Source organism: Gopherus evgoodei, chromosome 1, assembly GCF_007399415.2.
Source record: "Gopherus evgoodei ecotype Sinaloan lineage chromosome 1, rGopEvg1_v1.p, whole genome shotgun sequence".
Taxonomy (NCBI): Eukaryota; Metazoa; Chordata; order Testudines; family Testudinidae; genus Gopherus; species Gopherus evgoodei.
This window is the reverse complement of record NC_044322.1, coordinates 309,613,837-309,627,374: the sequence shown is the minus strand read 5'-3', so window position 1 is coordinate 309,627,374 and position 13,538 is coordinate 309,613,837. Positions and strand designations below refer to the sequence as shown.

At 42.5% G+C, this 13,538-nt stretch overlaps 1 protein-coding gene across 2 annotated transcripts in view; it reads right to left on the bottom strand.

Moving 5' to 3' along the window:
* NELL2 (neural EGFL like 2) overlaps positions 1-13,538 on the bottom strand; it is a 241,650-nt gene that overhangs the window by 94,054 nt on the left and 134,058 nt on the right. For both annotated transcript variants that reach the window (XM_030548910.1, XM_030548911.1), the window contains exon 13: positions 8,056-8,181. In XM_030548910.1, the coding sequence (XP_030404770.1) occupies positions 8,056-8,181 (126 nt within the window). The remainder of the gene's footprint in view (positions 1-8,055; positions 8,182-13,538) is intronic.

The following is a 13,538-nucleotide window of genomic DNA, read 5'->3' as shown; positions in this document are numbered from 1 at the left end:
CCATCACACCAAAGATCCCCAGGCCCAGATGCCTCTCAAATACCCTTGGAGCGAAGGGAAACTTTGAGAGTGGGCGGAAAGAAGGTTACTACGTGGAGAGACACGGGGGCACAAGTGTCAGCTATTCACCAATCCTTCGTTGACCCCAAATTCATCAACCCAAAGGCCCAAGTGACAATTTACCCCTTCATGTCACAAGCTGTATACTTGCCTACAGCTAAACTACCTGTCCAGTACAAAGGCTGGTCAGGAATGTGGACTTTTGCAGTCTATGACCAAAGAGGTAAAGCGGGCCAAGACGGTGGGAATGGTTACACGTAACCAAATCAGGCAAGCTTCCAGACCCATTCCTGTTCCTGAGCCATCCACAGAGGCCCCGTCTGTGTTACCAGAGACCCAGACAGAGGTAGTGGACCTGGATCCCCTGCCAATGACTTAAACAGCCACAGTGACTCCAGTCCCAGACCCGGAACTGGAAAAGCAACCAGCACCAGCGCCAGCAACTGCAAACCAATCTTCAACTCCAACGCCAGAGGGCGTCAGCGAGCCTGAACTGGCAGAAGCAGCAGACAACCACACCCAAGAGGCTCAGCCAGAGCTTGAAATACCACCTGGTGCACCAGCGGAGAGTGGTTCACCAGCAACAAAAACAACCCCATCTCCTACATCGCTTCCAGAGGGACCAAGCCCAAGTCCACAGTCTAAGAAAGAACTGGTGTCTCCAGCTTCAAGGGAACAGTTCCAGACTGAACAGGAAGCAGATGACAGCCTTCAGAAAGCTTGGGTGGTGGCACGGAGCACCCCACCGCCTCTCAGCTCTTCTAATTGATCCCGGTTTGTTGTAGAACAAGGACTTTTATACAAGGAGACTCTTTCTGGTGGACACCAGGAAGACTGACATCCGCAAAAACAGTTAGTGGTTCCAACTAAGTACCGGGAAAAGCTCTTAAGCTTAGCCCATGATCATCCCAGTGGCCATGCTGGGGTGAACAGAACCAAAGACCAGTTGGGGAAGTCCTTCCACTGGGAGGGGATGGGCAAGGACGTTGCCAAGGATGTCCGGTCTTGTGAGGTGTGCCAAAGAGTGGGGAAGCCCCAAGACCAGGTCAAGGCCCCTCTCCAGCCACTCCCCATTATTGAGGTCCCATTTCAGCAAGTAGCTGTGGATATTCTGGGACCTTTCTCAAAAAAGACCCCCAGAGGAAAGCAGTACATACTGACTTTTGTGGACTTTGCTACCCGATGGCTGGAAGCAGCAGCTCTAGGCAACACCAGGGCTAAAGCTGTGTGCCAGGCCCTAACAGACATTTTTGCCAGGGTAGGTTGGCCCTCCGACATCCTTATAGATTCAGGATCTAATTTCCTGGCAGGAACCATGAAAGAACTGTGGGAAATTCATGGAGTGAATCACTTAGTTGCCACCCCTTACCACCATCAAACCAATGGCCTGGTTGAAAGTTTTTAATGGAACTTTGGGGACCATGATACGTAAATTTGTCAATGAACACTCCAATGACTGGGACCTAGTGTTGCAGCAGTTGCTTTTTGCCTACAGTGCTGTACCACATCCCAGTTTAGAGTTTTCACCGTTTGAACTTGTGTATGGCCACGAGGTTAAGGGCCATTACAGTTGGTGAAGCAGCAATGGGAGGGGTTTACGCCTTCTCCAGGAACTAACATTCTAGACTTTGTAAGCAACCTACAAAACACCCTCCGACACTCTTTAGCCCTTGCTAAAGAAAACCTAAAGGATGCTCAGGAAGAGCAAAAGGCCTGGTATGATAAACATACCAGGGAGCGTTCCTTCAAGGTAGGAGACCAGGTTATGGTTTTGAAGGCGCAACAGGCCCATAAGATGGAAGCATCATGGGAAGGGCCATTCACGGTCCAAGAGCGCCTGGGAGCTGTTAACTACCTCATAACATTTCCCAATTCCTCCCTAAAGCCCAGAGTTTACCATGTTAATTCTCTCAAGCCCTTTTATTCCAGAGACTTACAGGTATGCCAGTTTACAGCCCAGGGAGGAGATGACGCTGAGTGGCCTGAAGGTGTCTACTACAAAGGAAAAAGTGACGGTGGCATGGAAGAGGTGAACCTCTCCACAACCCTGGAACATCTGCAGTGGCAACAAAGCAAGGAGCAGTGCGCTAGCTTCACCCCATTGTTCTCGGCCACCCCAGGATGGACTGAACGGTTATACCATTCCATTGACACAGGTAATGCTCACCCAATTAGAACCCCGCCCTACCGAGTGTCTCCTCATGCCCAAGCTGCTATAGAACGGGAGATCCAGAACATGCTACAGATGGGTATAATCCGCTCATCTACCAGTGCATGGGCATCTCCAGTGGTTCTGGTACCCAAACCAGATGGGGAAATAAGCTTTTGCGTGGACTATCATAAGCTAAATGCGGTAACTCATCCAGACAACTATCCAATCCATGCACCGATGAGCTATTGGAGAAGTTGGGACATGCCCAGTTCATATCTACAATAGACTTAACCAAGGGGTACTGGCAAGTACTGCTAGATGAACCTGCCAAGGAAAGGTCAGCATTCATCACCCATGTGGGGGTATATGAATTTAATGTGCTTCCTTTCGGGCTGTGAAATGCACCCGCCACCTTCCAAAGGCTGGTAGATGGTCTATTAGCAGGATTGGGAGAATATGCAGTTGCCTACCTCGATGATGTGGCCATTTTTTCTGACTCCTGGGCCGAACACCTAGAACACCTGGAAAAAGTCTTTGAGCACATCAGGCAAGCAGGACTAACTGTTAAGGCCAAAAAGTGTCAAATAGGCCAAAACAGAGTGACTTACCTGGGACACCAGGTGGGTCAAGGAACCATAAACCCCTACAGGCCAAGGTGGAGGCTATCCAAAAGTGGCCTGTCCCAAAGCCAAAGAAACAGGTCCGATCCTTCTTAAGCTTGGCCGGGTATTACAGGCGATTTCTACCACACTACAGCCAAATCGCTGCCCCACTGACCAAGCTGACCAAAAACACTCAGCCAAATGCAGTTAAGTGGACTGATGAGTGTCAAAAGGCCTTTACCCAACTTAAGGTGGCGCTCATGTCTGACCCTGTGCTAAGGGCCCCAGACTTTGACAAACCATTCCTAGTAACCACAGATGCATCTGAGCGTGGTATAGGAGCAGTTCTCATGCAGGAAGGACCGGATCAAGACTTCCATCCTGTCGTGTTTCTCAGCAAGAAACTGTCTGAGAGGGAAAGTCACTGGTCAGTCAGGGAAAAGAAATGCTACACCATTGTGTACGCCCTGGAAAAGCTACGCCCATATGTTTGGGGACGGCGGTTCCAGCTACAAACTGACCATGCTGCACTAAAGTGGCTTCATACTGCCAAAGGAAACAACAAAAAACTGCTTCGATGGAGTTTAGCTCTCCAAGATTTTGATTTTGAAATTCAACACATTTCAGGAGCTTCTAACAAAGTAGCTGATGCACTCTCTCATGAAAGTTTCCCAGAATCTACTGGTTAAAATTTGTCCTTGAAATGTAGAAAGTCTTGTAGTTTACATACTTAGTAGTATATATAAAGGTGCATGTGTTGTATTAATCTGTTTATTCTAAAGTTCTAGGAAGAAATCACTGCCAGTGAGGTTCCCCACTGTCTGCGATTTGGGGGGCGTGTCATAGATAGTTAAGGGTTAATGTCTCTTTTACCTGTAAAGGGTTAACAAACAGTGAACCGGACACCTGACCAGAGGACCAATCAGGAAACAAGATACTTTCAAATCTCGGTGGAGGGAAGCATTTGTTTGTGTTTTTTGGGTTTTGCTTTGTTCTCTCTGGATCCTGGAAGGGACTAGACGGGCAACCAGTTTTCTTGCCAATCTCCCTGCTACAGTCTCTTATATATTCAGAATAGTGAGTATTTTAGTAAGAAAGGTGGTTATAGTCTTTTGATTGTTTCTGTATTTGCAAATGTGTGGTTTGCTGGAAGTATTTTAAATTGTATTTTGCTGGGGGAAGGCTTCTTTCTAGTGTCTATAAGCTGGCAGACCCTGTAACTTTTACCATCTATAGTACAGAGACAACTTTTACTTTTTTTTTCTTTCTTTTTATCAAAAGTTTTGCTTTTAAGACCTGTTTGATTTTTCTCCTAGTTAAGGCTCAAAGGAACTGAGTCTGTACTCACCAGGGAATTGGTGGGGAGAAGGGAGAGAGAGCAGTGGGAGAAGGGAAAGGTGAATTTCCTCTTTGTTTTAGATTCACGGAGTTTGAATCTGTATTGCCTCTGAGTGAGGGGAAAAGAGGAGCGGGGGGGGGGAGGACGGTAACATTCCTCTCTGTGTGGTGATTCAAGGAGTTTGAATCACGGTGATCTCCTAGTGTACCCAGGGTGGGAAAGAGCTGGGAGGAAGAACGGAGGGGGAAGGGAAATGGTTTATTCCCCTTTGTTGTGAGGCTCAAGGAATTTGGGTCTTGGGGTCCCCAGGGAAGGTTTTGGGGGGACCAGAGTGTATCAGGCACTGGAATTCCTGATTGGTGGCAGCTTATCAGATCTAAGCAGGTAATTAAGCTTAGAGGAATTCATGCTGGTATCCCAACTTTTGGACTCTCGCTCTGTAATGAATACTTTTCTTTTTCCTCACACGTCTTTTCTGTCGGAATAGCAAATCTTGGCTGCCCTTTTTTACCTTAAGAACCACTGGCATCACAAGAAAAAAAACAGATCCCATTCAAAATTATTTCATGATGCAGTGAACTATCTCGTTCAGACCATATGCTGATAATTACACTAACCATGAGAGCTGCTGCACTTAGAGCAGTTGGAAGTTGTCCCGGTGCTCAAAAGCGAAATCTTTGACTTGCTCCTCTTCACAATCATAATGGGCAGATGACAGCGATGTACTTACCAGGAGTGGAAAGAGCTTATTTTTAACACTGTGACTGTGACTACTTCTGTGCTTTTCTACTGTAAACAAATTTTTGTTTTATAAACACTTTCATTCTCAAAATCTAAACATCATTTGACTGGCTAAATGCCATTAAAGTTCTCTTCAAAATATAGAACACAATATATGGAAGTATAATGGGTTTTTCTGTAAATTGCACATTTAAAAAGTATTACTGCCTGCTATGGGGGAAATGGTGTTTCTGAAGAGTCTGCTGTATCTAAACATAATAACCCAGACTAAATCTATTGGACTGTTTACAGAACATCACATTATTATTTCTGTTCAGCAAGTGCTAGCTCTCTCCCAGCATTATTCAGCACTGCTGTATTAAACACATCTTGCTGCAACATAACCTGAACCAGTGTTTTTGCTATTTAGAACCCCGATAGGTTCTTAGAACACAATGAATTTCTTCAAGGCAGTGGATATCAAGGAAAATCTCCTCAAAGAACATGTTAAAGTAATGATGACGTACCTTCATTATTTATGTTCATAACACCTATCAGGTTTATAACTGGGGGAAGCAGTTCACGTGAATGCCACAAAAATTAAAAGTTAGTATCTGAAGCACATTATTAAAGGAATAGATGGCAAACTCACTGCAGAGATAAATTCGTGCTCCCATCACCATGGTAAAGCTACAGCAATCTCATATGTAGATTAATGGTCCTTCTACCTGCTTAAACAAATTGCTGTAGTGAAAATGCTTTCTGTGTCAGGAATACAGGCTAATAAAAGCATAAAGTGCTTTTTACAGATCAAAGCAGTTGACTTAAAAAGTAATCTATGTATCACACAGATTTTTTTACAAAATTATCTTTTCAATCATTCACGTTTAGAATACCTCATAGTTGATTGAAATGCAATGGAGAAGCCTCATAGTTCTGCATATTTCAATTAACTACTAATGGCTGCATTGGAAACGCTCAGAAGAAATTGAAAGACTAGAAGAACATAGTACCTCCACATAATGTATTCCGAATAGCTTCTCTAATGATCATTAGCAGAAATTTCACTGTCAAGAGACACTGCCTTCTCAGGGTAATATCACAGCATCAAACAAACATATCCAGTGAGCCAAATTCACTCTAGAAGAACCTCTTGTCCCAGGGTGGGTGCTTTTAGGAAATATTTCCAAAACATTGCAAGCTGCACTGCTGTTCAGACACAGGTGTGTCACAAGCAGTCACAATAGCTAAGGTTCCTCTCAACCTAGAGATGTCTGGGGAGCCCTGTCAATCCACTTCCTCCTGTTCTGGAGTTTCCTTCTTTGATCAGGATGGGCAGAAAGTGTAGAATGGGGATGGGAGAGGGATGGAGAGAGGAAATAATTAATCTTGTTATTTCAAAGAGTGTGGCTGATTCCATTAGAAATTCTATTATACTTATTTCAAGATGTGGGACAGAGCTTGTTTTGGTGATGCTGAGAAAGGCAATGTCTAGTGAACTTCTAGCCAGTTTTAAAAATTGGTAGAGGCAAGCAGGTTTTTTAAATTATATTTTACAGCTATGCATTTCAGCAAATCTGGGGCACACAGAGAATCCTAGCTGCAAGATATTCCCAGGTTTCAACACTCTATATGCATGAACTTACGAGGGTGACTTCAGGGACAGAATAAATTAAAGGGACCAGTGTACTAGATACATTCATTCCAAACACTAACTTCCATTCACAGGCTATATCAATCGAGAGCAAATATATCCAAGGTTTACAGCACAAATATTTTCTTTGCATAAAGAACAAATGGATTCCACAGGTTAAATAAAATACCATTTTTCCCACTCACATTTTTCTCCACCAAATGAATGTCCCACACCTTTGAATAGCATCTGCCCTATCTGTTTAATGCAGAAATTAACAGGCCCCTCTCAGGAGCCGCAGCAGTCAGCATGTCTGGGAGAAGTAATACCCTTTAAAATGTTGCTGTATTAGATTTTAAATGATCATTTTATACCCCAAATTGGTTTTTAATAGGACAGAAGAAGGTGAGACCAGAGCTGTCCTGGAGGAAGCCCACATGGAGCTGAGTCTATCCCGAGAGGAAGAAAGTGGCACAGAGGCAAGAGTGGAAGTTGTAGAGAGGTGGCAGATCCCGCACCCCAGTGGCACAAAGGGGAACAGAATGCTGCCCTGGGAGTGCAGTTGTGGACTCCCTGATATAGGAGAATCCCAAAAGGAGAAAAAAACATGCATCTAACACAGCACATTTAGCTCTGTGAGAGGTCATACAAGCTCCATTTAGATGGTGGATAATGATACAGAGAATGATACAAAAACAATAAGGAGTCTGGTGGCACCTTAAAGACTAACAGATTTATTTGGGCATAAGCTTTCGAAGTGGGTTTTTTACCCATGAAAACCGAAATAAATCTGTTGGTGTTTAAGGTGCCACCGGACTCCCCATTGTTTTTGTGGTTACAGACTAACACGGCTAGATAATGATACTAGATAATGATACGGAAAGGGTGCAAGCTTAGTCCTTTGTTGGAAGCGGTAGGGAAGTGCACCACCCAAAAGGGTGACTCCTTCACAGGGACTCCCAGTTCTCTAAGGATCGTAGGGTGAGTGTAGGCACCATGTTACACAATGTCCACTCACCTCTGTGCCTGGCAAGCTCTGTGGGCTAGTGGGAAAGCCCCATTCCCCACTCCCTCCCTCCATATTTTGGAGACTAGTGCCAACACTGTTGCTAGCCTCCCATAAACCTTGCCCTCAGGAGACGCAAGGACTGCACTTGTGCCCTGCCTCTGTGTTAGGGGTGCAAAAACCCATAAAGTATTCCATATTATGTCTTATGGGGAAGCTGGGCACCATCTGGCCCTATAGGATTACCATAGTGCTCTTTTCCCTTGTCAGGCTCTCTCATCCAAATGCAACAAGATAAAAAGTGTGTATTTAATACAGCAAGCTGTCTTGGTTTCCATATTGAGGAAATGATGCAACATGTGTATGACTTGCAATATGCACTAGCTTTTCTGAAAACTGTATTACTGTAATTATTGTAGTGCTTTTGTTGTATAGAATTTTCATATAAAATAACAAGTTAACTAGAACAAATTTTAGAATAGTATTTGAGGGTATTAATATGACTATCAGTTATTTTCCTTTGATAATATAATCAGCTCCTACCTGTGCAGGAGTAATCATCAATTCGTATGTATCCTGTTCTGCAGATACACATGAAAGACCCTGGTGTATTTACACACATGGTATTCTCACGACAATAATGCCGTCCTTCAGCACACTCGTCAATATCTGTGAACAAAGCAGAAAGGTCAACTGATCAAATGATGCTGAGCTCTTCAGAACCACTCAGTATATTGTCCTATTCGCTTCCATCAGTATTTAGCAGGACTAAAAAGTTGCTTGAACAGCAAAGCATTTTGGAAAGTTGTTTGATTCTCTCTTCTAAAATAACTGTTTCAAGTGTTCAAACAACAGGAGTAGCATGAGCTTTTTGAGAACAGCTGTTAGTAGAGGTACAAAGAAGATTACATCAGCTTAGATCTTTCCGAACTCCTTTTGAAATGTCTGTGTTGTTATATCTCTGATTTAAATAAAATCAGCACATATCTAAGGGCTTGAAGACCAGACAGATTGCACGGGCACTGCAGTGACATTAATTGCTATATACTCTACCTTTGATCCAATAGGTATCTTTTGTTTCTTTACCATAGGGGGGCCAGTGACAAGTCCTTATCAGATACTGGAACTCATTAAAAGTTTTACCTAGAAACATGAAGTCACCAATTGGTAGTTTATTAGATATGTAGGTAGATACTTAGTCAAAGCTGTGAACCTTACATATGAGCCTGAAAGGAACTTATTTATGTGGACATCTGACATGATGGAGAAATTTGTACCTTGATAAAATCTCACAACAGACTGAATACCTGCAGCAATGTTAATTCTTAGAGCAGGTTCCTGGTACAAACTATTGTAGACATGGAGCCTGACTAATCTGGGGCTCACTAGGTACACAGTACTAGTCTAATTTCTGGTGGCATGATATAATGGAAAAAAGAGAATAGGAAGCACAGGCATACAGACACAGCAACTTCTGCACATTATTTTATGGTGTTTGCTGCTGCAAAAAAAAGGGATTATACTAATTTGGAAGTGGTTAGTAGCACACTGTGTAACGCTATCAGGTTAAATATGACCATGTAGATCATTGTTGCTACCACCGTTATATAACTGCAACAAGTCTTGTACAAAGTGTGGCATGTAAGATGTCTATTGAAAAGTTATTTGCTGAATATGATTATGCCATTTTTATGCATGTATCATTTTTGTATCTCAAGTTAGGAATATTAACTATGTACCTCTATTTCAAAAGTGTTTGTTCTGGGTAACACCCACAAGGTATTTAGTCAGCATCTTGTGAAGAGACTATTCAAGTTGAATAGACCATCAAAGAACAACTAACTCACAATGGACCATGGAAGATGCCTATCTGCACTTATCAGAAGGGATAGCCATGTTAGTCTGTATCAACAAAAACAACGGGGTGTCTTTGTGGCACGTTGGAGACTAACAAACGTATTTGGGCATAAGCTTTCATGGGCTAAAACCAACTTCATCAGATGCATGGAATGAAAAATACAGTAAGTAGTAAGCAGTATATATATATACACACACACAGAGACACACAGCACATGAAAAGATGGAAGTTGCCTTACCAAGTGGTGGGGGGTTAGTGCTAACAAGGCTAATTTAAACAGGGTGGATGTAGCCTATTCCCAACAGTTGACAAGAAGGGGTGAATATCAACATAGGGAAAATTACTTTTTGTAGTGACCCAGCCACTCTCAGTCTTTATTCAGGCCTAATTTAATAATGTCAAGTTTGCAAATTATTTCCAGTTCTGCAGTTTCTCATTCAAGTCTGTTTTTGAAATTTTTCTGTTCAAGTATGGCCACTTTTAAGTCTGTTATTGAGTGTCCAGGCAGACTGAAGTGCTCTTCTACTAGTTTTTGAATGTTACATAAGAACATAAGAACGGCCGTACTGGGTCAGACCAAAGGTCCATCCAGCCCAGTATCTATCTACCGACCGTGGCCAATGACAGGTGTCCCAGAGGGAGTGAACCTAACAGGTAATGATCAAGTGATCTCTCTCCTGCCGTCCATCTCCACCCTCTGACAAACAGAGGCTAGGGACACCATTCCTTCCCCATCCTGGCTAATAGCCATTAATGGACTTAACCTCCATGAATTTATCCAGTTCTCTTTTAAACCCTGTTATAGTCCTAGCCTTCACAATCTCCTCAGGCAAGGAGTTCCACAAGTTGACTCTGCGCTGTGTGAAGAAGAAATTCCTTTTATTTGTTTTAAACCTGCTGCCCATTAATTTCATTTGGTGGCTCCTAGTTCTTATATTATGGGAACAAATAAATAATTTTTCCTTATTCACTTTATCCATGCCACTCATGATTTTATATACCTCTATCATATTCCCCCTTAGTCTCCTCTTTTCCAAGCTGAAAAATCCTAGCCTTTTTAATCTCTCCTCATATGGGACCCGTTCCAAACCTCTAATAATTTTAATTGCCCTTCTCTGAACCTTTTCTAGTTGCAGTATATCTTTTTTGAGATGAGGAGACCACATCTGTATGCAGTATTCAGGAAGTGGGTGTACCATGGATTTATTCCGTCTTATTCTCTGTCCCCTTTTTAATGATTTCTAACATCCTGTTTGCTTTTTTGACTGCCACTGCATGGATATCTTCAGAGAACTATCCACGATGACTCCAAGATCTTTTTCCTGATTAGTTGTAGCTAAATCAGCCCCCATTATTTTGTATGTACAGTTGGGGTTATTTTTCCAATGTGCATTACTTTACATTTAGCCACATTAAATTTCTTTTGCCATTTTGTTGCCCAGTCACTTGGTTTTGAGAGGTTTTTTTTAAGTTCTTCACAAATTCTTCATGTTTGATTTGTGTCCATGTATTCTTTTGTGTAGATACTGTCCAGTTTGGCCAATGTACATAGCAGAGGGGCATTGCTGGCATATGATGGCATATATCACATTGGTAGATGTGCAGGTGAATGAGCCCCTGATGGTGTGGCTGATGTGGTTAGGTCCTATGATAGTGTCCCTTGAATAGATATATGACCAGAGCTGGCAATGGGGTTTGTTGCAGGGATTGGTTCCTGAGTTAGTGTTTTTGTTGTGTGGGTGTAGTTGCTGGTGAGTATTTGCTTCAGATTGGGGGACTGTCTGTAAGCGAGGACTGGCCTGTCCCCCAAGGTCTGTGAGAGTGTATTTTACTGTATTTTTCACTCCATGCATCTGATGAAATGAGTTTTAGCCCACGAACGCTTATGCCCAAATAAATGTGTTAGTCTCTAAGGTGTCACAAAGACTCCTCATTGTTTTTATCTACACTTAATGGACTTTCCTGAGGACATTCTTATTAGAGTATGGGTAATGGCTTCTGCTATGACTAAGCGAAGCATACATAGACATGTGACTTGCCCATGTGACTCCAAACTTCATCTCGCTACGTGTAATTTTCCACAAACTAGAAAAATGGTTTCCCTTCACGTGGCAAAAACTATAAAAGGCCCTGAAAACACCTCTATTTTGCCTCTTTCCTGCTCAAATCTCTGGACTATGAACTTATACTAATGGGAGCATTCTAACCAAAGGACTGAGGACCTTCCAATTATTTGGAAGCAACTAGAGACTTAACCAGCCAGCGGTTTATTCTACCACTATTACAAGCCTGATCCAAGAACTTTGCAACTGTTGTATGCATTTGATTCCTTTAACCAATTTTAACTCACCTCTTTTTTTAAATAAATAAATCTTTAGATATTAGATACTAAAGGCTTAGAAACAGCATGATTATTGGGTAAGATCTGAGTTATATATTGACCTGGGTATGTGGCTGATCCTTTGGGATCAGGAGAACCCTTTGGTTGATGAAATTGGTTTTAAATAACCACTCCTCATTAAATCTAGTGTCTGGTTGTTGAATACAGGACTGGAATACCCTAGGAGGATGCATTTCTGACTTGTTAGCCAGGGTGGTGAGACAGAAGTTTACTTTTGTTGCTGGATTGGTATCTCTCATGGAAGAATAATCACCAATTTTGGGGGCTGTCTGCCCTTTTTCCCAGGACCTTGTCCTGAATTTGATATTCTCAGTTGTGACCTACTGAGGCATGGTGACACACTGTGCCTGTGATACCAATGCACAGACAAGTGTCACTGAGCTGTTCAGTGCATGTATGGACCTCTAATTATATTAGCAAGCAGAGCCCCATATATTTCCCACAATTCCATGACCATGGAATTTGCCATAGAACCCAACCTTGCTATAAAATTGCACCCTAGAAACTAAGAGTTGGGGTTTTGTTTGTTTTTTAATTGTGCTTATGATCTCACGGCTACAAAAAACAACAACCCACCAAACAGAACAGAGTGTAAACTCATGCACTGTTGTGTTCCCGCTGACAGGTCAAAATATAGACTGAAGTTATAAACTCAACTGGGTGTTGATTTGCTAGTGATGAAAAATTAAATGTCAGCAATGCTAGCTACTGTACCTTACTGCTGATCCTTATGGCACTAACTTCCAGCTAATATACTCATCCCATAACACCTTCTACACCTTTCCTGCTGGCAAAAGCATCAACTATCTGCTACCCAACTGTCACCATCTCCTTTCCCCCTACAACTCCAAAATACAGTTTTGCATCATCAGTACAAAGGTCTGTGGCACACTGAGCATTTAGAAGCCGAGTAAATCAAATAAATGCTATGTGGATACTGCAATGCTTCTGTGTTAATTTTCATATTTAATTCAAAAAAATCCTCTATTCTTTATTTTACCTGACGCTGCTGTAGATTTTTCCAGTTCTGAGTGTCACAGAAATCTGGGGACTCTGTTGAAGAAGTTAGATCTAGTTTGCCAAAATATGCAGGGTTTCACTGTCAATGCTGTTAGTGACAATGGGCTGTTCTTCAGAAACCCAGTGCCCCCAGCATTCCTGACTGTGATACTCAGGTTGCTTTTCTTTCCCTTCCCTAGAAGTTCTGCTGCTGGAGGGAAGAGAACCATTAGCAATGCTGTGGCACTGCTGTACGGCAGCAGTTGCTATTTTTATGTATTTTCATACAAAGTGCAACCTATACTTACAATCAGCACTTTCAGGCAATATTGTTTACCAAAACTAAATAAGAAAAGAACAAAAGAGACACCTCCATAAGAGCACAGGAGATGTATCTCCTTTGCATCTGAACTGAGAGCTACATGGCAAGCTGCCTCCAGCAGAAAAACACAGTCACAGAAATGTAATGGTGAAATACAAAGGAAACAAGAAAGAGCTGCTCACACCACAAGTACTGCAGCAAGTGATGTAACTGATCTGAGCCTTGGATTAGTGCAATTTGTGTGTGGAGGAAGCAGGGTGAGGCTTAAGCCTGAGTTCAAACTCTCAGCTTACACTGCGATGTAGACATACCCTTTAAGTCTATCATTATAAAGCATGTTTCTATCCTTTACTTATTCTCATGCCTCTTCTCTGAACCCTCTTCAATTTACCAACATACTTCTTAAATTGTGGGCACCAAAAATGGACATGGTATTCCAGCAGCAG